Raw genomic sequence first — 24282 nt, forward strand, 5'->3', positions numbered from 1 at the left:
AGATAAGACATCATGCAGATAATAGACGGAATTCAGAGGCAAAGTCCCTTTCGTAACAATATTCGCTTTTTCTCCACTAGGCAACAATACGGGCGGTAACGAGCAATTTTTATCTTTATGCAATAACTTAGAGGATGAAGTAATATGATCCGTCGCCCCACTATCAATAACCCAACTGCGGGAAGCGACTTTGGACAAACCTGACTTTGTTACCGCATTCACTTTGGAACTAGAGTTTTCATCTTGGTTATTAAGAAGTGACAAAAGTTGCTTGAGTTGGGCTTCTGACAATGCAACTGCAGGTTTCCCTTCATCTGCCTCAGAAACTTGGTTAGCCGCAGAAAAACTTTTATTCCGATTTGAGTTTGAGCCTAAGTTCATTCTTGCTTTAGGATGACTTGGTGGGTATCCATGTAGTTGAAAACACTTTTGGACCCAATGACTCATATCTCCACAATACGAGCATTGGGGGCGTCCTCTTCCAGAACCCATGCGGCGCCGATCTTGATCAAAAAAAGGTTTGCCATCTTGTCCTTGAGAAGACCGATTCACCCGGAAATTTTGAGAACCAGAGGGGCGATCAGTCGGTTCCATCCTTCCTATGTTCGATCGATCTATTCCGTCCTTCCAAGTTGTCAAAGACTTGCCGTTGCTACGCATGGCCATAGCAGCACTTGCGGCAGATTCCGCTGCTACGTTCGTCGAAGTGAGGAGGCGTTGATTTTCTTCTTGAGAGACAGAGGAGTATGCTTGGCGGACAGAAGGGAGAGGATTCATCAAGAGAATTTGCCCGCGAATAGCACTGTAAGATTCATTCAAACCCATCAGAAATTGCATCAATTTTTGTTGATCTTGTTGTGCCCCATGTGATGCAGCGTTGTAAGAAGCCAGTTCATCCCACAGGCCTTTCAATTTTGTGTAATAGGCAGAGACAGAGAGTTGCTCTTGTCGAAGACAAGCAATATCTCGCTGAATTTCAAAGATGCGAGACGCATTGCTCTGAGAGAATCGCTCACAGAGATCTTCCCAAACTTCATGAGCAGTAGAATAATAGATTACACTGTCTGCAATTTCTGGATTGAGAGTATTGACGATCCAGGAGTGAACCATGTCGTTACACCGTGACCAAGTCGCATAACCTTCAGGATCAATTTCTTCTGAAGGAGCTTTGATCGAGCCATTAACAAAACCTAATTTGTTCTTGGAATTTAAAGCTAGAATCATAGCCCTTTTCCAAGCCGAATAATTGTCTCCATTCAAAGATTTGGAAATCAAAACCAAACCTGGGTGATCTGAATGGTGAGTGAAATAGGGATTGGAGAGATCTGCCTTTGAGAAATCCGTATGAATCTCTGATTTTGCCATGATGATTGAAGAAAAAAAATGTTACACGAGATATTAGAGTGCAGCAATGAATCAGGATTTTAGTCCTGCTCTGATACCATGAAAAGAAGAAGAATTGACTAAAATAATATTATTGATGTTGAAGTGTGTATTTATACAAGGAGGTTTGAGATCTTTTTCTACAAGTCAGAAATCAGCTTACCATATTCTAGACTATCCATCTATAAGTCAGGAATTACAATAGGAAAATTAACATATACAGATCATCTATTCTTAATATGGAAGATTTAGGAAGATTGACTTTCCAACAGTTAGCACTCTAAATTGATAGTAGAAGCATTGCATGAAAATATTTAAAGAAAATATTGACAATTATATAAAGTCAATCATATTTTATTATTTTATTAATTCAAGGATTTATGATTTATAATTATGTATTTATTTAAAATTTTCTTAATTATTTGTCCATTTTTCTACCAAATCTTATGGCTCTACCATCCTATTCCAATTTTTAAAATAAAAATAATAAATGTGTTTTAAACATAAAAATAATTTGACAATTAAATTAATAATGTAAAGCCTTTTCAACATGTTTATTTTTTTTGCTTTCTAAAAGTGATAAAAAAAAATGTGAAATAATTATTTTTATTTCCATAAATCTTTTTTCATCATATAAAGCTATCAAATACTTCTATAATTAAAAAAAATATATTTTGATTATCCAAATTTAATGATTGGGATTGATTTTTAAAAAATGGTAAGTTGTGATTTTCTCCAATATTCTTGGGAAACAAACCCCTATCTCCAACTCAAGATTTTCTCTTTCGGTATAAAACCATATATACATATAACATTGTTTTCTTCGTAACCTTTGTCATCACCATCAATGGTCTTTTCTTCCTCTATGTTGTCTCTTCTCCTCTTTCATCTCTTCTTCTTCTTTTCCCTCTTAAACCTCCTCTTCTTCTCCCTCTTAAACCTCCTTTCTCCATTGTGCATCTCCATAAACTCGCCACAGTAGCATGAATTTCAATAGGTGATGGAAGAAAACCAAATCTAGGGTTTTTCTAAGGTTTTATGTAACGACCCGCACCCAACCATGTAGATATTGTCCGCTTTGGGCCCAAGGGGGCCCTCACGGCTTTAAAACGCGTCTACTTGGTTAAGAGGAGCCTCCACATATATAGCGTCAGGAACATTCTCCCTTATCCGATGTGGGACATCACAAACACCTCCCATGCAAACACAACGTCCTCGTTGTGTCCCATGGGATTGCGGGGCCAAACAGACAAACACTCCTTACGAAGCCAAACAAACCCCCACACCGGGGTCGGGGATCGGCTCTAATACCATTTGTAACGACCCGCACCCAACCATGTAGATATTGTCCGCTTTGGGCCCAAGGGGGCCCTCACGGCTTTAAAACGCGTCTACTTGGTTAAGAGGAGCCTCTACATATATAGCGCCAGGAACATTTTCCCTTATCCGATGTGGGACATCACATTTTACTTCTTTAAAAGAAAACCAAAAAAGAGAAAAAAAAAAAAAAAAAAAAGGAAACTCACCTTGGTCTCGCATTGGTGGAGAAGACGTGCTATAGATGTGAGAATAGAGGGAATGGGGTTTGAAAACACGGAAAGCAAAGTGGTTTTTTTTGTTCTCTAGATAGTATAAAAAATAAGGATAACACCTTTCTGTTGTTCTCTGAAAATAGTCCTTTTGAAACATGGAGAATAGTGAGAACAACGTGATTTTTGTGCTTTTTTTTTTTTTTGTTCTCAAGAATAAAAAACATTTTGCAAAAAATAGGAACTAAACAAGCTCTAAATTTTCATGTCATTGATTTTATTCCATAGTTGCCTAATGTCACGGGTTTAGGTCTTTCCTAAGCTCATACAACACTCAGACAACTCAAGCAACTTGATGTTGCTAAATTAGTTTTTCCTATGTACTTAGCTAGTTAGGCTAAGCAATGCACATGACTTTGAAGTTAGGATGAGAAACAAAGGCAACATGTCATGCCCCAAGACCCACTCCAAGGGCGTGACGGTCAATTCACACTTTAAACGCGAAGGCTTACAGTGTAACATGACCCAAACAATTATCTTGTAATTGGAAGTTACCAATTACCAAATACATGTTCAGAGTAGCGGAACAAAATCTAAAACCCTCAAAATTCAATTTCAAAACTAAAACATCCACTATCCAAAATCCATTGTCCAAATATTTGCAAACTTAAACAATTCAAGTACTAGAACAAATTTCAAAATCTCTAAAACTCAACTTTGATCTAACATAAAATTTGAAGGATCAATATCCAAATAACTTCCAAATACCAAAAGATCCAAATGAACACAACTAACAATTAAACAAAATCCAACATAAAATCCTAAGTCAAATCCTAATGATGACCATTCCTCAGTCTAGCCATTACTCCTCACCCGAATTAAGGATACCTGAAAAGTAGTCAACAAATGGGAATGAGCTCACAACCCAATAAGGAATATTAATGCAGTTTATGGATCAAATATTTCCATTTCAAATAGGAGATATCGTTTTTTTTTTTTTTCTCATCAAATATCAGAGTTTCAAAAATACCAATATATTTAAATTTCAACCAACCATTTTCATGTCAAATTCAAACACTTTCACATAAGATTCAATCAAATCCATTCAATTTTTCATTACTCTGGTTATCAAATATCAAATGCCCAGTTAGGTGGGACTTTTCAAATGGGTGGCTAGCCTCAAATTGTTCCTGGTGGAAGGAACCAAATACTACTAGTACTGGTAACCTCTAACCAAACCCCTAGACGCTGGGGTCCAAATCAATTACATTCCCACCATGAAATGTAAAGGTCAACTATTATATCCCATTGACAGGGCCGAATAGTCAACTATTATATCCCGTTGACAAGGGTTAAATAAACCATAGTGATGTTTTCGTTCAAGTATTCAAATTTACACAACATAATATCTTCATATTTTGTGTCATAAATAAAACAAAATATTTCAACATAATATTTAGTGCAAAACAATTTGATCCATACATGGTAACAAAATATCATTTTCTTTTCCACAATTCAAAATAACAAATAAAATAATTTAATTTTATAAATATTGCATTAACTTCCCTTACCTCAAAATATGCAAAGACCTTGAAGGAAAAATAACCCTGAAAAGTCTACTCCTCACCTAACACAATAAAAAGACAACTATTACTATTTACCTCAAAATATAAATCTGATAATCCTAAAATTTCTAAATGTTAAGATTAATATTTTTTATTAACAAAGTAATAATTTAATTACTCTATTCCTTATTTAATTATAATTTTTTTTTTAATTTAAGTCAAAGAACACCTCATAACTTAACTATTTACTATTTATTTTACTAATTAAGTTTTATTCTATTTATTAGCTTAATTTTACCAACTAATCTTGTACTTCACTTTATTTACATAAACTTGTATATATAAATATTATTATTATTGCACTTCCTAATTCTCTGAATTGCTACCTCATTTCTTAATAAAAAAAAAATCTGGTTTATTATTACTTAACAATTACTAGCAAGAACCTATACCTTATCAAAAGTTTCAACACCTAGTTCCATATTATACTAGTCTTCATATTCAGTATTACTACCCATTCCTAACACCTGTACCTCACTTTTTTTTTTCTTTTCTTTTCTTTTCTACCCATTACTACTTTATTAATATAATATATATATATATATATATATAAAACATTCTTTTTACACTCTCTGCCACTCCAGCACACGAGAATTTATTTTTTATTAGTAAAATATTATTTTCTCACTCTCTCATTCCCACTGCGCATGGCATAACCAACAAGTCTTTTTTTTATTATTATTATTATTATTCTCTGGCTATCACCTGCCGCCACAACACGCCCAGAATTTCCTTCATTTTTTTTTTACTCAGATTTATTCTTCTAAATTTCAAAGTTTCTCAATTTCCAACAATAAACTGCCCCATGTTCATAATTTAATTTTTTTTTTTTAAACATTTAGGAAATTATTAATTTCTAAAATTTCCATTTTTTTTTTTTACCAATGAAATAATTCATGTTCATGAATTTTCAATGTTTTGATTTAAAAACTAAATAGACAAACCTTAATCTAGATTTGGGTTTTCCAAAAGATATCTAATGTGTTTGAAATTAATCAATGAATCTAAAATATTAAACTAGGGGTTAGAATCTTACCTATAGAAATCTATTCTTCAACCCTGATATCTGACTCCAACCTACGTTCTCAAAAATTCTGCGACCAGGAACTTTATTCAGAAAAGAATAGGAAGAAATAGAATTTCTAATTTATACCTAGGGTATTTATTCATAAAATTACACTTTTACCCCTCTTCCACTTTATTAAATTAATTAATTAACTAATTTAATTGTTATTAGTAATTTCCTAAATTACCCTAAAAAAAAAAAAACTTGAGCATTACACAACACTTGAAAGAAAGAAAGTTTGTATTGTGCTAGAACTCTTTACAAGGCTAGAAAGCTTTGAAATGCTTGGTGTCTTAGCCTATTTATAAGCTCTTAAGGAAATCTATGGAACTCACAAGGTTACCCACTACTCTAAAACTCTCTATAAAAGCTTACATAAATGCTATGTACAACATATATACAAGTGTTCTTTGGAATTCTTTAGAATACCTCATACATTTCCCTTGTTTTCCATACTAGTATAAAGATGTGTGAATGTATATAGACTTCTTCAAAATCTTCCACCCTCCTCCACTAGTTGTTGGGATTGAACCTTAGAAAATATAACATGATTTAACAGATTGTGATACATTTATAAATATATTTATCTATGTTTCTTGGTTTCACATTTATTATCCTTTATGCATTAATTGATTACCTGGGCATACACACTCATATCTCTTACATTGTACATGACTTAGGTATATTAAGAGTTGTATAGATGATAGAAGTTATGAGTTCCTAGTGTGTATGATTACTCATTGGACAAGACCTATGATAAATCATGACATAAGATTATTGATTATTATGATTCACCTAGTTACTATATTGCATGAACTTTCAACTTTGAGAGAATATTGAGCATGTGCCAAAGTCAACATGAAGCCTTGACCTATGGGTGACACTCTAAGAGGGTCACATAACCTATGGATTGGGTCATTGTTGATGGAGGTTGGTGGCAACATGTATTTTTAATAGAGACACTATAATATCTTATGAGTTTGAGACATGTGTTTTCTTGGGTGATTCAAAGGACATGTGATCTATAAAACTATGGTTATAATATTTTCTTTAGTAAAAATTTGATATATACTCCTTAGAGTTAGGGTATGTCAATTGATCTATAACTTAAGGATTGAAGAGGTAATCTTGATATGTGATAGCACTATCTTGTTAATTTTATGGACACCGGTTTATGAAGAGTCTGCATGCAACAGATAATAGGTTATAAACCTAACTTCATCTCGTTGTTATTTACATAGGGTACTAGAGTGTAGTTAATTATTTATAATGAGATATTGAATCAACTTTAGAATTGGATTCTAAGAGACTCAATACTCTTATAGGTCTCAATGGTCCCCTTTTGAGCTCATAGACCTTGATGGCATAGTTTATGAGGATTAGATTGACTCTAGGTTCACTTTTGTATATAAGAATGTTTTGATAATTGTGTAAGGTTACATAAGGGCTAGTAGATAAATTCTTTGGATTGAGCTAATTAATTAATTAGATGACCTTATAAGGTCAATTAAGACTTGTTTTAGGTTAGATTAAATAATCCAAACCCTTAGTGAGTTTAAGTCACTTAAGCCTAATTAGGGAATCTTATAAATACCCCTTTAGGGATTAGGGTTTTAAAGACATTTTGAGATTGTCTTTTTTCACCTCCAAAGAGAGAAAGAGTTAGAGATTTCTTCCTTCTAAATATCACCCTTTGAAGTGCAAAGATTGAGGTCAGAACCATTAGATGAAATATCTTAGATGTATGAGACCTTAAGAGATTTCAGGCTTTTTCACCGCACGGATTTAATTTGGGAACATCCAAATCTAGGTATAAGTTACTTTTTCTCTAGCTTTGTTAATCTAAATGGTTTCTATAGCCTCATTTACACTTAGATTACTTTCTAGAGAAGCCTAGGGTATATTGCATGTACCTATATGATGTAGAGTTGGGAATGGAGAAATCCAAGATTCTCATCACTAGTAGCCAAGTGTGGATTGCTTTAGAACATTTCAAAAGCTTCATACTCTTCTATATAAGCTCAAAGAAGGATTAGTTATAAGTTGTGACTTAAGCTTTCTTTAAAAATTTCATTTAAACCTGAAAACTTCATTTGATTTAAGTTTTTAGTTAACTTAACCTTATTTTGTAATCATCAAAATTCGATGAGAAGAACCATTGACCTAACAAATATAAATTCTCTTAAAGAATTAAATAACATATGATCTAATGTAATTATATAATTTATTTTTAAATTAATCATTAGATAATTAAGTCTCAATAGTTATATATATATATATATATATCAAAATCAATTGAAGAGAACATACCATTAAAACAATATTTAATATACAAAATTACTAAAAATTTAGTATTATTAGAAAAGTTATATATATATATATATAACCGGTTTTAGGAGTAGTTGCCAAACAAGCCGTCAAGCTTTTTGACTCATCTTAAAACAAATTTTACAAAGGGTAGATAGAATCGTAAGTAGGATGAGTGCCCCAATTGAATCATTTTCTTTTGGCTTGCTTTTATGCATAAGGCCTTGTTTGACACGTTTGACTGGTATTTGGCTACAAATTAAGGAGATATGACACAACTGTATTTTAAAACAACTTTTAATATAAAGATGAAAGTTTAAATAAAATAATAGGATTTTCAAGAGAAACAATTATAATATTAATCATACTTTATCATGAGGTTATTTTTAGGGCATAAACTGTGTAGATAATATCCGTTTTGGGTTCAAAAAACCCTCGGGCCTCACAGCTTTAACCTTTTAAGAGTCAACCCTATATTAGATCACAGATCGACTTTGATATAATTTATAATAACTTGGTTCCATTAGTATAAATATTGTTTGGCCTTCAAAGCTTTAAAATATATCTATAAAGTTAAAAAGGGTTCATACGTATACATCATCAAAACAATTTTTTCTTATCCGATGTGATACTAGATATCACATAAATAATTTAATTAAATACAAAGCTTATGCCATATAAAAAGATTAATTCAAATAGAAATAACAACTAAATATTATTATATTATGATTATGATTTTAAAGATAATTTTGATTCATCATTTAATTCCTTAACAAGTTTGGATAATTTCTCAAGTTTGTGATAATCTACACCATGAATATAAGCTGTATCTTGTGGAATCGCTTGAACCAAAGGATCTACTTCTGGTTGAACCAAAGGATTTTCAGTTCCCATGAACTGTTTGAGGGAACCTTGAGACCACTCTGTACATTGGAGCATCCACAGAATCATAGCGAGCTGCCTCCAATTTGGGTTGTACCACTATACAGAGGGACTTGTGCTAAACCTCCCTGCAGTTATCCAGCTTCTGGTGTATAGTTGATTTGGTGTTTTCTGGATCACAATCAAGAGTCTTTTGCTATTGTGTGTAAACTAGACTTTTTATTTTAAGCATTTAATTTGGTAATTGGATGAGAAAGTTGTAGATTAAAGAGCCTAATTAGCATGTTCTCTCATTGTTTAAGATTATGTATTTCTATGCATCACAACATGCTTCCAGGGCATGTTGAACCCAATAGAGAGGAGAAGATGAGTCTTAACTTCATGCAAAATCAAAGACATGTTGCTGATTTCTATTCTGGATATCTACTTCTGATGGATAGAAGGTGTTTGTACCTGTCTGGAAAAATAGCATAATTTTAGAGTTCCAAGGGAACTGACTTTTGTGGCTTTGAAGGTCATTGTTTGAGCTGAAGGGGCTGTCTTTCAAGGAGGATAATTAAATAGGTCTGCTGAAGCAGTGAATGACCATAAGACTCATGCATGGAATGTGAAGGCATTTCTTTTCCCTTTTTTTATATCATTAGAGGAAAAAAAAAAAATGTTACAAGCAACATAGCAGCAGAAACCAATGCTGAATATTTTGTTACAACAAATTCATTCCTCTATGACCTTCAAAATCTAAATAGTCTCCATTTATCTGTCCAAAAGATGTGTTATACCCATAAATGTCAACACCCTTATCCTCTGAAGACATATTGCCGGTCTCCCGTCCTTTGAAGGCATCCATTGGTGAAACCCAAGGAGCAGGAGTTGATGGGTTAGAGCTAGAAGCTTCTTGGTTCATACTCAGAGCATTTGGATTCTGGGGTGAGTTACCAGCCGGCCTTTTGTTTGATGAATTAGCTGTTGTCAGAGAAATGGAGGTCGACTGCTGCTGCTGCAGTTGCTGCTGGTTCTTCATTGGCGACTTGGGTCGAAGAGACTCTATTTCAGGGGTTGTCATGACAAGATGGGGCGCCTCTGGAGGAGGATTTCGTCCTCCACCTCCCTGCCAAACTTTCCCATCCTTATCACCAAAATTCCTGACATATGCCTGAGAATTTCACATATGATTTGTTAGGGTTATGCAACAAGAAATTCAACGAAAGGACATATAATATATGAATGGCCTAAGGGTTAAAACTCCATTATCTTTCACAAAATAAAATCATGATGAACAAGAACGTTCCTGTTTAAGGAGATGAATGTGATTGGATGGTAACAAGAGAATGACATGACTATTAAAATGAAGTGTAACATCATTGGAGTTTTAAAAGATCATATTAACTATTAAGGCATTTCTCGCTCAAATAAGATGACACATTAGTCTTGATGCAGAATGAGGCTTAACTAAAACAAAAATGTATCTCAAAAAAAAAAAAACACACGACTAATAAAATCACATAAAAAGAGAATAATAATAAAGCCAAAAAATTCATGGCTCTATCAAATTAGCCTTCCCTATTCAGCATCACTGTTGATATCACCAGTAGGATCATCTAAGGAACCATCATCATATATAATTGTTATATCATCCTCTCTATCAATATCAATGTTGTCCACCCATTCTTCTTCTTCATCCACCAATTGCATGGGTCCAAATTCAGGGTTTAAGCAAAGCAGTGGTCATAACCAGATGGCATGAAAACACTAGCAGCAAAGCACCTCTCCTCCAAATGCAAAAACCAGACACCCAACAGCCAAGAACTCTTCTTGTCTCCTTCTAAATCTCTTTCTTTTCCCCCCTTCCTTTAAAGTGCTAATGGAATCTAGCTAAGCCTTACTTCTAAAAATTAAACAAAGACCCATGCCCAGGATCTAAAATAGAATACCAAAAGCCCCAAGGCTAAAGCCTGAAGGCTATGTGAAAATGAAGAGCAATTGATTCCCTTGTGCCTTTTTTGGATTGTTTGGAAGGAAAGAAACAGTAGGGCGTTTGAAAAATGAAGAGCAATCGATTCATGGGTGTAAATCGGTTTTACTTTGTAATCTGTGGGCGTGGACCAGGGGGTTTTTTGGTTTTGGTCCCCCCTCCGTTGTAGATTTTGTTGATTGGTTAGGCCCTGGTTAAAGGTTTTTTCCCTCTCTTTTGTATACCTCCTGTATATGCTGGGGTGCTTCCTTGAAGTGCCTCTTTTTTCTTAATATATTTCTCTTTATTCATCAAAAAAAAATTTAATGTTAGATTGAATTAAATTACAATCTACATATGTTTAATTTTAATCCATGATCAAAGGTTGTCTTTATGCCTTGAGCCTTATCCCAAGGCAATCGTGTAGGTATTGCCTCTTTGAAGTCACCTTGCCTCGGTCTTCAAGAGGTAACTTTTATCTGCCTCACTTGGCTTTGTGGCCTATGCAACCCAGACGATCGCCTTTGATAACACTGCAGTGAAGGAGGATGTGATCAATGGATTTCTCCTCAACTTCACACAAAAAGCATTTATTTACCCATGATCACCATCTCCTTTGAAACTAATCTAAAGAAGGAACTTTTCCCTAGCTAGCGTCACAAGAAAAGAAGCTCGCTTTAGGTGGTACCTATGACTTCCAAATTACTATCCATGCATAGAGTCTCTCATCTCTAAACCATTTCCTTCCAAAACTTCTTACCCACACAGAAAAAGGCTCTACTATTGAAGAAGTCCTAATCCTTCCTAATAGTTTCCCATAGTTCAACCCTATACCCATCTCTTGCTTCCCAAGAACACTACTCCCCTTCATCCTCTCCATATTTTCCTTCTTTGACCCTGCTTTTAGAGCACTTCCCTTTTGGATGCATATCACAAGCTCCACTTGCAAAAAAAGGCCTTATTAACACCCAAGCCCCACTTCCCGTTATCTGTGCAAACAATCGGCCACTTCATGAAGAGTGGTCTTTCACAAGCACCCGATCACCCTAGAGGACATCTCTTTGAATCTTCTCAAGCCTCAATCCGACTTTCCTCATAATGCCAAACAAGGATATAAAGTAGATAGGTAAGTTAGATAACGTGCTCCTCATCAAAGTAAGTCTCCCCCCTTTAAATATATATTGTCTTTTCCACATCCCTAACCTTTCATAACATCCCAAGCCACCATTGATTTAAAAAGAGCACCTAGGGTAAGAGCTAAATAAGTAGATGAAAGTTCTACCATCCATAGTTTTAAAAGGGGTGCTTTAGGCGCACCTAGGCTTAAGGTGCAGCAATGCAGTCCCCTAAGTGCCTCGCTTGAAGTGAGGCGCAACGCCTTCAACGAGGCACAACCTAGGCACATGAGGCATGCACCTCTTGTCCAAGTGTGAGGCTCCCACAGGTGCAACAAGTCAAAAAGGAATTGCTTTGACCTTTTATTTTTTTAGGAGCAGCACCAAAATGGTAGAAGAGAAGAAGAGAGGAAGGAGAAAGAGGAAAAGTATACCTGGGGTTTCTCCAAGTCTCAGACCTCACATTCCTTTACTCAATGATTTTTTTTTTGATAGGTAGTGATGTGTTTTTTTTTTTTTTTTACGGCTTAGCATTTGTATTTCTAATTTTTAATTTTATTTTTTAGATCTCGTTTATTTTATTTATCTTTATCACACTAGATAATGATATCAATATTTATTGTGATAATCATAATAAAATAATGGTACAATTTTTATCTTATTTTAAAAAAATTTAAAACTGAATTCATTGTGATTCATTTGCATTTTATTTATTATTTATAATTCATGTATTGCAATAATTACATAATGATACTTTGATTGTTTATATGCTTGGAACTCATTTTTTATATTTTTTATTTATTAGATTGAAATTTTGGATAATATTTGATGATATATGAATCTCGGACAAATGGTTGCATATTAAGAGTTATTACATTATATAAAATTATACATATGACTTAGGGTGCACCTCACTTCGCTAAAGCCCGCACCTTAGCGCCTAGGCTCCAAGATGACAATGCACCTTAAGTGACCTTGCACCTTTTAAAACTACGCTCCCACCTTGCAACCAATCCTAGTGGCTAATTCCTCCACCCTTCCTATTGGAATCAATTCACTCTTTAAGCTTATTTTCAGCCCTAAGATGACTTCAAACCACATGAACAACAAACTTAAATGATCATCTGAACTTGGAAAGTCTTACAAAACATGATAGCATCATCAACAAACAATAGGTGGGACACTTCCACCCTCTTACCTCCTCTCCTCGCCTTAAACCCCGACAAGCAGCCCTCCTCCCCAGGCCTCCTAGGAAGACAACTAAGGGCCTCCATGGCTAAAACAAATAAATAAGGCAAAAGAGAGCCCCCTTATCTCAAGCCTATAGAGTTTTGAAAAAGGTTAGAAGACATGCCACTATCAAGAATAGAGAACTTTGTGTTAGATATGCACCATTTAATCCATCTAACCCATTTTTGACCAAAGTTCATATTTTCAAGAACTAGTAGCAGAAATGCCCAATTAGCCTGATCATACACTCTTTATGTTCAGCTTACAAAACTCCATAGGCATTACTTTCCATTTTTCCACATAGAATCAATGAAATCAACAGTTATAAGCACCGCATCTAGAATTTGTCCTCTCTCGATGGCAGCAGTCTAGGATTTGGATACCACATTCTTAAGCCGCCAAAAAAGTTTGCTAGGAGCTTGTAAAGGCCACCCACCAAACTAATTGGCCCAAAATCTGTTAGATCATCCACTGCCCCCCCTCCTCCTCCTCCTCCTCTTTTTTGGGATTAGCACAGAAAACATGGCATTATGATTTTTTCCAAACCTACCTAGATCATGAAACTCTCTAAAAAAGCCTATCACCTCTTCCTTTACAAGATCCCAACTGAACAGCCAAAAGGACATAGAGGACCCACCCTTGGCCTAGAGTTTTGTCTCTATTTAAGTTCAATGCTTTTCTTCTAGAAAATTATTTTTTGTAGTAACAGAGCCTAGAGAAGTGTCATTTTCCTCCATTATGAAACCTAAAGAAATTGTTTTCTTTTAAACATGTTACAGTCATCAGGTACTCCAATCACATGTTTAACATGAGTTTCTAGTCATCATATCCCAAAGTTTCCCAATAAAACAAGTTCAGCATAAATAATCAGCCAATTCCAGAAATGAAATAGTTAATGGGCAAAAGGGTTCAACTATTCATATTGATTGATTTTCCAGAAGAAGAAAGGGGATGCAGAATATTGTACCTCAGCATTAAAATTTGATGAGGATAATCCGTTACCAACAGTCAGCCACCCAGACCGAATATTGTGGTCTTCACCAAAGAGCTCAAGCCTCCGACGGCCAAGAGAGAAATGCTCAATTATCCGGTACATGTCTTCAGGCTTTGCAGTTGAACCTGCAATCCATTGGCAAAAGAATTTCAAAGGGCTCAATTGCTCACCAATTTTTTTTTTCTTTTGGTTTATTTACAATATCCCTGTACCAGTAAAGAACATGGAAAATAGCAGATGAAGGAGGAATTCAGGATCTTCAGACTGCATTAATATGCCATTCAGTTATTTTTACAGCTAAAAATAAAATTGTGTAACAAACATTGCTAAAATCTCATTTATTTACATACTTTACACAATATAAATAAAACCTCCAAAATCTCATTTATTTACATTGTGCCAGTATAAAGAAAACCTTCCCTCGAGAAAAACATATACAAACTTTTCAAACCATTGCAAGTACTAGAAACATGAGTTCCTAATGCTATAATGCCCAAGAAACATAGGCGCTAGGAATCTCTGCTTCAACTTGTTTTTCTTTGTACAAACATCACATAAAAAGAGCAAGACCTTATGTACCAACCCCTTTCAGTTAAGAACACATGTTGTAAACAAATGAGAAGGAGATGGGAGAAAAAAATGTTAGCATTGAAACGAATTAAACAACCTTTATTGTACAACATTCAAATGAAACTTCTGATAAATAAAAAATAAAAAATTCAAATGAAACTCAAAACCATAGCGACACGCCCAAACAGTTTCTTGTCTGCATTCTTGATATACATGAAGCAGGTAGCGTAGTGATAAATGGACTAATGCAAGCAGTGTTGACGTCCAAGTTAGAATGGTCACAAATACTAACCATAAGGAGGTTCCTCAGCTATAATTACATCTGTGTCAATGTTGGCATGGATGATATGACCATCGGTACTCCGACGAACAGTTCCTTTAATGCCCATCAAGCAGTGTTCCTTCATCACAATGACACATGACTAGACAGTTTAGGAAAATAATAACTGCATTCAAAAAGCAACAGACAACAAACGAGAGGGAACAGGGACATGAAGATGAAATTATTCATAATGAAGGGCAAAGTCACTACCAACCTTTGAGTGCTGAAACAAAGTATGAGAATCATGGCGCAAGCCTGGAGTTGCATTAGTTTTATTTGTCTTTACCCAACATATATCTTCACACCTTCGAAATCCCCACTGAATAACCAAGAAACAAAATTAAAAATAAAAATCACAAGGGACCAACAACATGTGATATGAATGCCAGCACCCAAAAAGGGAAAGTCCTACTCACATGGTTTAATTATGAAGCTTGAATTACATACCTTTTTTAGACATTGACGGCCCTGCTCAAGGCCCACACCATCACCCACCCAAAGAAATATGAAAGAGGGTGTATCTGCAATCGCCTATAAACATTTAAGGAAACAAAAGTTCAGATTTTATGTCAAAAGGGGCAAAATGAAAGAATGTCAAAATGATCTATTGATGTCAGGTTCAGGAAGCATTTTTACGTAAGTCCAAGGATAACTCTGTCAGGAAGAGTTAAACAGACAAACTGTGCATAAGGTGTTTTGTGGATCCAAACAATAAAATAACTATTTAAGTAATATGATATGATGCAATTATAATGGATATTAAATAACAAATTGCACACTGATAGTATCATTATTCATCATTTTATTGTTCTGGAATCGAGGAATAATATATCAATATTGTCAACACTATCTACATTAAAAAAATGTCAATTCTCAAAAGGTACTCTGACATTAAAAAAAAAACAAAGAAAAAAAGATGTCTACATTGAACTACTATTAATAGTCTTACTACTTTGCGATGAGGAGGCATAAAAAATAACCGGTTACCAAGTTAAAATGCTGATTTTTCACCTGCAGGCATCTGCATGGAAACGCTTGTTTTCCATTAAAGAGAGGGTTGCAAAGAAAAGCATAAGCAAATACCTCAATCTTAAGATTTAAAATTTCTTCAAAGGTCCAGTACTCCATATGGTCAGCAACACCAGGAGCCCGATGAACATATTCCTCCCAAGGGGGGTCCACAAGAATGACATCAAACTTAGTTCCAAAGAACTCTGGTGACAGGGCATGCTCCCGTAAATCACACTTGTAGTACATGGGAGGAGAAGCAGATTTAGCAACAATCTCATCTTTCTTCTGTATGAGTTCACGAAGTTTGGGGTAGTCCTCCACAACATTAGTAAGCTCTAGCTCCCTGATGAAATTCTGTGGCCGCATACCTGTGTCAACAAAATTCTGAGAGTAATCATTCTGGTCTCCTCTTGAAGGAGCTTTACCAGGAGGTCCACCAGATCTAGGAGGAACCCAACCCCCAGGGGCTTTATCATGTGACTGTCCGCGTCCTACTGATCCTGCAGCATTAAAACCAGGGCCAGATATGCTTGGAGGCAGCCCTCTTCCAGGGCCTGGCTGATTAAAATACATGGCAGGACTTGGTGGAGTTCCTATGTTAGGCGAAAACCTCGGACCTGATGGTCCAGGAGGAACAGAAGAGAGACCAGGTGGAACAGCTAACATATTCATATCAACAGCTCGAGCTCCAGGCCAAACAACAGGTGGAGAAAATGGTGGAATAAAGACACCAGGCGAAATTGGAGGCCCTGGAGCAGGAGACATACTAGGGTTAAGTTGCTGCATTGGTCCAGGTGGCGGCATTCCAAGAGGTCCAAAAGGCGATCCCATTAAAGGCAATGGGATTCCAACCTGTTGGTTGTCTCTCCCAGTAGGCCTACCTCTTCCTCCTCTCCCAACCCTATTCCCTTTTACTCCTTGAGCAGTAGCCCTACTAAAAGAACCTGGATCCTGGTTTCCATAAGGAGGCTGTGAACCACTACTAGAACTTTGGCCACCAGCAGCACGACCAGACATAGCACCTTTCTGACCTCTTCCTTTCCCTCCCTGAATGTCAATGTCCTCTCTCCAAGAATGCTGATCCCGCATAGGGGTGCTATCATCTATATATCTTTCCTTTAAATCATCACCAGCCTGGCCAGACCCATATACATCAGTCCTTCTTGCCCTGTCCTCCCGCATATATGCCCACTCCTCAGCATTTGGTGCTGATTTCATGTCAGATGTAGGACCACCTTCAGTTCGCCTGCCAAAGTTGGATCCCATGTCAGCTCTTCCATAATCAAGAGGCTTGGTTTGAATCTCTATCACATCATAATTCTCACTTGCAATTCCAAAATTTGATGACGTTTTCACAGCTTCACCCCTGCTCCCATCTTTCCTGTTTCCAGAACGCCCATCAGTCCTATCCCGAGCATGTCTTGGTAACTCCCAGTCTCTTCCATGATCGTACACAACATCCCCTTCTTTTGTCTCTTTATCGTTACTGCTGGGTTGCCTTCTTTTCCAACTCTCTTTGGAACCTTCTCGATCCCTGTTCCTGTCACCCCAGCTATCCTCCCTGCCTTTTGACCTATCATCCCTGTAACCATCCTTTTCCAGTTCCTTCCGTTTGAGGCCAACACTTCTTTCATAGTCAGTCTCATAGTTCTCTGATCCTTGATGCCGTCTCCCACTCCTCTCAGGTGTTCTTGACCTGTTAGAGTGCCCAACTTCTCTCCCACTTTTGTCTCTCATCCATACACTTCCATCCTCATCAGTATTGAAAGACCTTTCCCGGTTTTCAGCAACATCGCGACCAGTGGGAGTCCGCTGCTGTCTGTGCTTCTCATTTTTCTCCCTGCCAGATCGATCTTCACGAGCCAGAGGACTTGCTTTATTATCTTCTTCAGGAGCTTCTGCCCTGTTTTTGCTCTTACTCCTCTCAGCATCATTTCTTCTCTCTTCCTTGTTGCTAGATTTGACACCCTTGTCGCTGTTTGAATCTATGCCTCTGTTTTTGCTCTCAGTGGGTTCAGCTCTTGCAGACGCATTTCTCTCTTTAGCACCCTCATTCTTGGGATCAGAAGCCTTCCCACTTCTCAAATCAGCTTTTTCATAATTACTTTCTTCCCCTTTCACAACAGAATCTGCATCATCCCATCTTCTCCTTGGGTTTCTCACCTGATCAGAAGATCCATGGCCTTTCTCTCGGTTGGTTTCTTTCCTGTCTGAATGCCTGGAATCTCTCTCCATTACTTTTTCAAGCTCTCCATCACGAGATTTTTCTTCTTTGCTTTTACTTCTCTGGGAACCCTCATGGTCTGCAAACTTTGAGGCCATTTTCCTTCTCTCACCTTCATCAGCTCGACCATGCCCTCTACTTCCTGCCTTATCTCCACCATCTTGCTTGTTCTCCAATTCTCCATCTTGGTACCAACTGCTCAACTTTTCTAAAGCACTTTCCTCTTGTTTTTTCTTCATCTGCTTAGAACGGGAGTCCTTTTTTATTTCATGATCATCTTCATCACTTCCAGCTCTAGAGCCACCTGACCTTTTTCGGCTTTCATTCCTTTCGCCAGAACTTCTCCTTCTTCCACCTCCTGATCCTTCAGTTTCTTCTCCATTGCTAGGCTTTTTTGACTTACTTGATCTGTGCTTCCTCTTATCGCTATCCTCCCATTCTTCATCATCCCGGGCTCTTTCACTTTTCACATCTGAATTATCCTCTATGTCACGTTTCCCATAGCTCCTACGTTCAGGTGAATCCATTCAAGCAAAGACCTTGATGAATTGTTTCCTCTTTAGTCCCAGGACAGACTAATATGCATGACAAAAGTACAAAAAAATCATCCTGCAAATGGTGAAGGAAAAATGAGAAAATGAAACTCAGAGCAAAATTATTTATTGCTCCTGCCACGTTTGTTTTGCCAGAAAATTTCTCCAAAACAAGTAGAGGAAATGCTCATCTGTAAAGAGTTTTTCCTTCAAGGAAATAGAAGATACAAGTTAAATTTCACTCCAGCTTCATGATAAACTAACCATAGAGACAAAAGGAATTCTAAGAGAAATAAAATTTTAGGCAGATTTATTTTTTCTGAAATCTTTGTATGAAAGGAGCCCGGACAACCGAATAACTAGCATAGTAGTCACAAATAGAGTCTTATGGAGTTTAGTTGAGTTCTAGAACCAAGCCTTTGCTAATGGCATCTTTTGTAGTCCCTTCCTTGACTTCACATAGCTAAATGATACCCACTTTTCAAAATGAAAAAGAAAAAAAAAATTGAATCTGACAAATTACAATTTGTGGATCTGAATCCAAATCCAAAGAAAGCTCAAAAAACCCACTGACCTTGGCAGAGCAGGGTTCAATATTGCATAATAATACACCAACTAATGAGAAGCCCACATTCAAAATTTTGATTTATTTCCTTTTTGTCCCTTTTTCTCACCGACCAAAACACCATAACCATACCCCCTCAATTTCTTTTTCCTTCATTTTCTTCCCATGCATCAGCAAACAAAGGGTACCCACCTTTCCACACGAAAAAAAAAACCTCAAACCTGAGAAAACCGTAATTTGCAAATCCAAATAAAGCTTCAAAAACCCACTAACCCTCTATCACAGCAAAGTTCAATATCACATATATAACACATAAAAAATAATAATAACAAAGTGCTTCCTATTGCCTTCATTAACAGCTCAAAAGAATCCCTGAGTCAAAAGATTGATTTATATTCTTTTCCCCCCTTTTTCAACCAGCCAAACATACCATATCATAATAATTCAAATTTCTATTTTTCCTCCTTTTTCTTTCCTTCCGTCCTGTTTCTCAGCATCGAAAGGCATCAATTTTCCCATAGGGGGGAAAAATCAAAGGTAACGAACTATAATTTTCCAAATCCCAATTCAGTCCATAGAAGACCCAAAACCCACACTTACCAAGTAATTACTTAACACATTGTTAAGTCAACCAACTCAATTCTCTCTTCGGTTGGAAAAACAAAAAAATACAAAGGCTCGGAATCTTCGGCTTCCTACTGCTAAATTCCCAAGAAAAATTGTTTATGTTCTCTTCCTCCCATTTCACACCAATCAAAAACAACATAAATTCAACATTACAATTTTCCTTCCCTTTCCTTCCCATGCCCTCCACTTTCTCAGCACCCAAACGCTACCCACATTTTCAGAGCAAAAAAGAAAAAGAAAATTTCAAACATAACAACTATAATTGAAATCGAGTTAAAGCTTTAAAAGAAACAACCATACCTAAAAGAACACAGTTTAATATCAAAAAAATATTCATAAAAAAAAAAAAAAAAAAAAAAAAAAAAAAAAAAAAACATGTATTGTAAACAAATGTTCTGTGAAAAGGGGATTTACGGTTAGGGTTGAGGGTTACCTTATGTTGGTGATCCACCGTCAATTCTCTCCGCCGGAAACCTAATGGATTCGTAGAGAGGAAAAGTAGAGAGAGTCTTTGGTAGAAAAGGTGGAGAGCATTTCAGAGTGAGAGTTGTGTTTGGAAAAGGTAGGAACCCTAGAAGCCCTCTCACTAGGCTTGGGGAATTCCAGGTCAATAGATTTTAGCAAAGACGTAATTTTTGCTCATTTTTTGTCCTATTTACTATTTAATAATTAATAATATATATTTCATATTTTTAAATTTTTAAATTGAAAAATGATAATAATTTTTATATAATATATAATAACGATTAAAAAATGACAACGGGAAAGTAATGATTTAAAAACTATCTAAAATTTTTAGGTATAAAAAAAAATTAATATCTCGATTTTAAAATTTGTTTAAAGATATAAGGCAAATTTATAATTTTTTTTTAAAAATAACACGAATCTATACTTTTGTGCAAAACATTCTACTTTTATATAAAAATATTTAATTTTAAAAATATAAAACAAATAAGTTTATCCAATTGAAAACTTAAGCATTATTCAGTAACTATTTTTTAAAACAGTTATAACCGTTTTTAAAAACCATTCTTTAATATTTTATACAGTAGAATTTGTTCGAAAATTTAAGAAGTTTTTAATGTTTTTAAATGTGTTTTAAAAATAATTTTTATATAAGTAGTTTTAATTTTAATTATTTTTTGTATTTTATATAATCATGTTTTAAAATAGTTTTATAAAACAAGTAAAAACAAAAAATATATATTTGTTTAAAATACCATTGTGAAAAATAGAAATTAATTTTTTTATTACCAAACATATTTTTCTATTTTTTTCTACAATGATTTTTTTTTATTATTATTATTACCATTGCTTCCATTACTTTTGATGCTTATATGCTCATTATTGAACTTTCTTTTCTACAAAGCTTTTTTCTGTCCTAATTTTTCCGTTTTACATAGCATTCCCTCATATGTTTCCCCATTTGTATGTTGAGGAAAGTACTCTCGATGTAGGCTTTCCTAAATCAAATGAGGAATATGATTTTATCTTACGATGAAGGGTTCATTTTGCATTACTTCTGTTTCCATGCGGATTTGAGAATTTCTTTTGAGCTTGTTTCTTCTTAATTCCACCCAAACCTCTATTAGGGTTCCAATTGAAAGTCTAGCCTCTGTTTGGCGAATGTTTTCAATAATAGTTTTCTATTTTACATAACAAAAAAAAAATTCTATTTTTAAAAACAGAAAATATAGGTCCTATTTGGGAACCATTTTCAATAATAATTTTACGTTTTTTAAAACAAAAAAAATGAAAAAAACATTCGATAGTTATAAACTATTTTCTATTTTTAGAAAACATAAAACATTGGTCTTGTTCGGTAACTGTTTTCTAAAACAATTTTGAAAAAATAGTTTTCAAAAACTGTTCTTTGATATTTTGTAGAATAAAAGTTTATTTGAGAACCTAAAATTGTTTTTAACATGTTTTTAATATTTTTAAATATATTTTAAAAATAATTTTTATGTTCATAACTTTATTTTTAATCATTATATATGTTTGTATAATTATTATTTAAAATAACTCCAAAAAAACAACTGAAAACAATTAAAATAAGTTATGAGCTAAAGGTGTCCAATGGGTTGTGTCGGACGGCACGACCCGATATTGACTGGGCCATCATGAGCCAACGTGCCGAGCTAGCACAACCCACTTAAAAATCATGTTAGACCGGGTCAGGCTGGCCTATGCAAGGTAAATAGGTGGCCCGACATGACCCATAAGTCCATAGGCTAATCATGCTGATGGGTCGTGGCCCATGAGCCACCCACTTTGTTAAAAATTTTAATTTAATTTTTTAAGTCATTTTTTCTTAAGTTTTTTTCATTATTAAATAAAATTTCTTTTTATCACTTTAAACATTTCTAATAATTATATTTTTTATTTTTTATACACCTCTAATAATTATATTTTTTATTTTTTACATTTATATTTATCGAGTTTGTAATTGTAAAATTTATAAAAATGTTAGTTTTTTGTTTTTAAAATTAGTAAAATATATATATATATATATATATATATATATATATATATATATATATATATATATATTTGAATTTGTTTATTTTTTATCAAAATAAAAATAAATTTAAAATATGGAATATAAAAGGAAATGAAATATAAGAATAATTCTTTTATTCAATATTTCAACAAATTACATGAAAAAATAAGGAGAAAAAAAAAAGTGAGAATTGCATCACTATAGTTTGAATACATTCCAACCAAGGAAGAAAATATCGCGATATTTTGCCGAAATATTGTGTATCGAAGGGTTTTGACACGATATTTCTTGGAGAAATATCGGATCGGCGATTTGGCGATAAATCGGCGATTTTTCTCCAATATATCGCGCGGTCAATGCAGGTCAGATGCGCCACAGTACCGGTCACGCGCTACAGTGTCGCTACAGTGCCCTCTCCAAGTCTCCATTTGCCTGCTGCCGCCGAGGGGATTTGAACCCCAAACCTTTTCATTTACCACCTAGGCTAACTAGCCCCTTGATATATAACGTGCAAACAATATATATATACTTAAACTCAGTGTGAAAATATTAAAAGAATATTTTAAAGAGCAAATTAATTATAATTATTTTATAATTAAATGCAAAGTCTTTTAATTAATTACCAAAAATATAAAAATTATATAATTTTCTTCATAATGTTTTTAATATCATTAATAATTAATTAAATATTAAAAAATTATATATATATCATTATTCATTTTATATTGTTTAATACAATTGAATTAAATGGATCATATTTTAATATTAATATATATTTTAAAATTAGACATATTATAATCAAATATCATAATATTAGGTGTAATTTAATAATAAATGTACACTTATAAAATTCATATTTTTATCGATGCATACGATATTATTATCAAATATGATAAATCATGTTATATATATATCAAAATTTTCAATAAAATAACTTTAAAATGTCTATTATACTTCTAATTATATTATTATGAGGTTTTTCTTGCATTTCCATGAGTTTTTAACAATTTTAAGCCTACCAATAATATCCACCGATATATCTCCGATATATCCAAAAATATCTCTGATATATCTCCGATATATCCAAAAATATCTCCGATATATCCGTAAAATCGAATTACCAATATATCCGTGATTACCGATATTTTCATCCTTGATTCCAACTAGGTTAGCACCCACTAGGGATGGCAACGGGGCGGGGCACCCCCCTCCTAACCCCGCCCCATTTATTTAAAGCAATTCTCATCCCCGTCCCATTTAAAAAATTAAACGGGGCGGGGCGGGGTGGGCGGGTATGCTACATTCCCATACTCGCCCCGTTTAACTTTTTATTTAATTTTAATTTTTTTTTAAAATTACTTTTAAAATTTTTAATTATATTAAAATAAATATATTTTATAAATAATTAAATTATTATATTTTTTATAACTTATTTTATTAAAAATAATTTATTATTATCTATATATTAAAAATAATAAAATAAAAATTAAATTAAAATAATTTTAAATTTTAAATTAAATTTAAATTTATATATAATCGGGACTGGACGGGACGGGACGGAGCAATACCCAAACCCGCCCCGGGTTTCAAAAAAAATCCCAAACCCGTCCCATATCCGTTTAGGAAAATAATATCTCGTCCCATTAGAGGCGGGTACCCGAAATGACCCGCCTCATTGCCATCCCTAGCACCCACCCAACTATCAATCATATGTATTACTTAACCTTTAATAATTAGCTACATTTAATAGATTTTAAAAAAATAACAACATATAATTTTTTAATTATCATATTCACTTTTGTCTTCTTATTCAATCTTCATTCTTCTTTTTTCATCTTTAATCAT

The 24282-nt window shown here is 34.5% G+C and overlaps 1 protein-coding gene across 1 annotated transcript; it reads right to left on the bottom strand.

The window, feature by feature from the left end:
- Window positions 1–9393: 9393 nt before the first annotated feature.
- On the bottom strand, window positions 9394–20517 carry LOC117933535 (N6-adenosine-methyltransferase non-catalytic subunit MTB). Its single transcript, XM_034854936.1, has 7 exons — window positions 20368–20517; window positions 16058–18818; window positions 15422–15505; window positions 15189–15293; window positions 14945–15053; window positions 14056–14207; window positions 9394–9945 (listed from the first exon to the last, which is right to left on the bottom strand). The coding sequence occupies exons 2-7, from the start codon at window positions 18734–18736 to the stop codon at window positions 9496–9498; spliced, it is 3579 nt and encodes a 1192-aa protein (XP_034710827.1). The 5' UTR covers window positions 18737–18818; window positions 20368–20517; the 3' UTR covers window positions 9394–9495.
- Between the last annotated feature and the right edge of the window lie 3765 nt (window positions 20518–24282).

The sequence above is a fragment of the Vitis riparia genome, chromosome 16, assembly GCF_004353265.1.
Source record: "Vitis riparia cultivar Riparia Gloire de Montpellier isolate 1030 chromosome 16, EGFV_Vit.rip_1.0, whole genome shotgun sequence".
Classification (NCBI taxonomy): domain Eukaryota; kingdom Viridiplantae; phylum Streptophyta; class Magnoliopsida; order Vitales; family Vitaceae; genus Vitis; species Vitis riparia.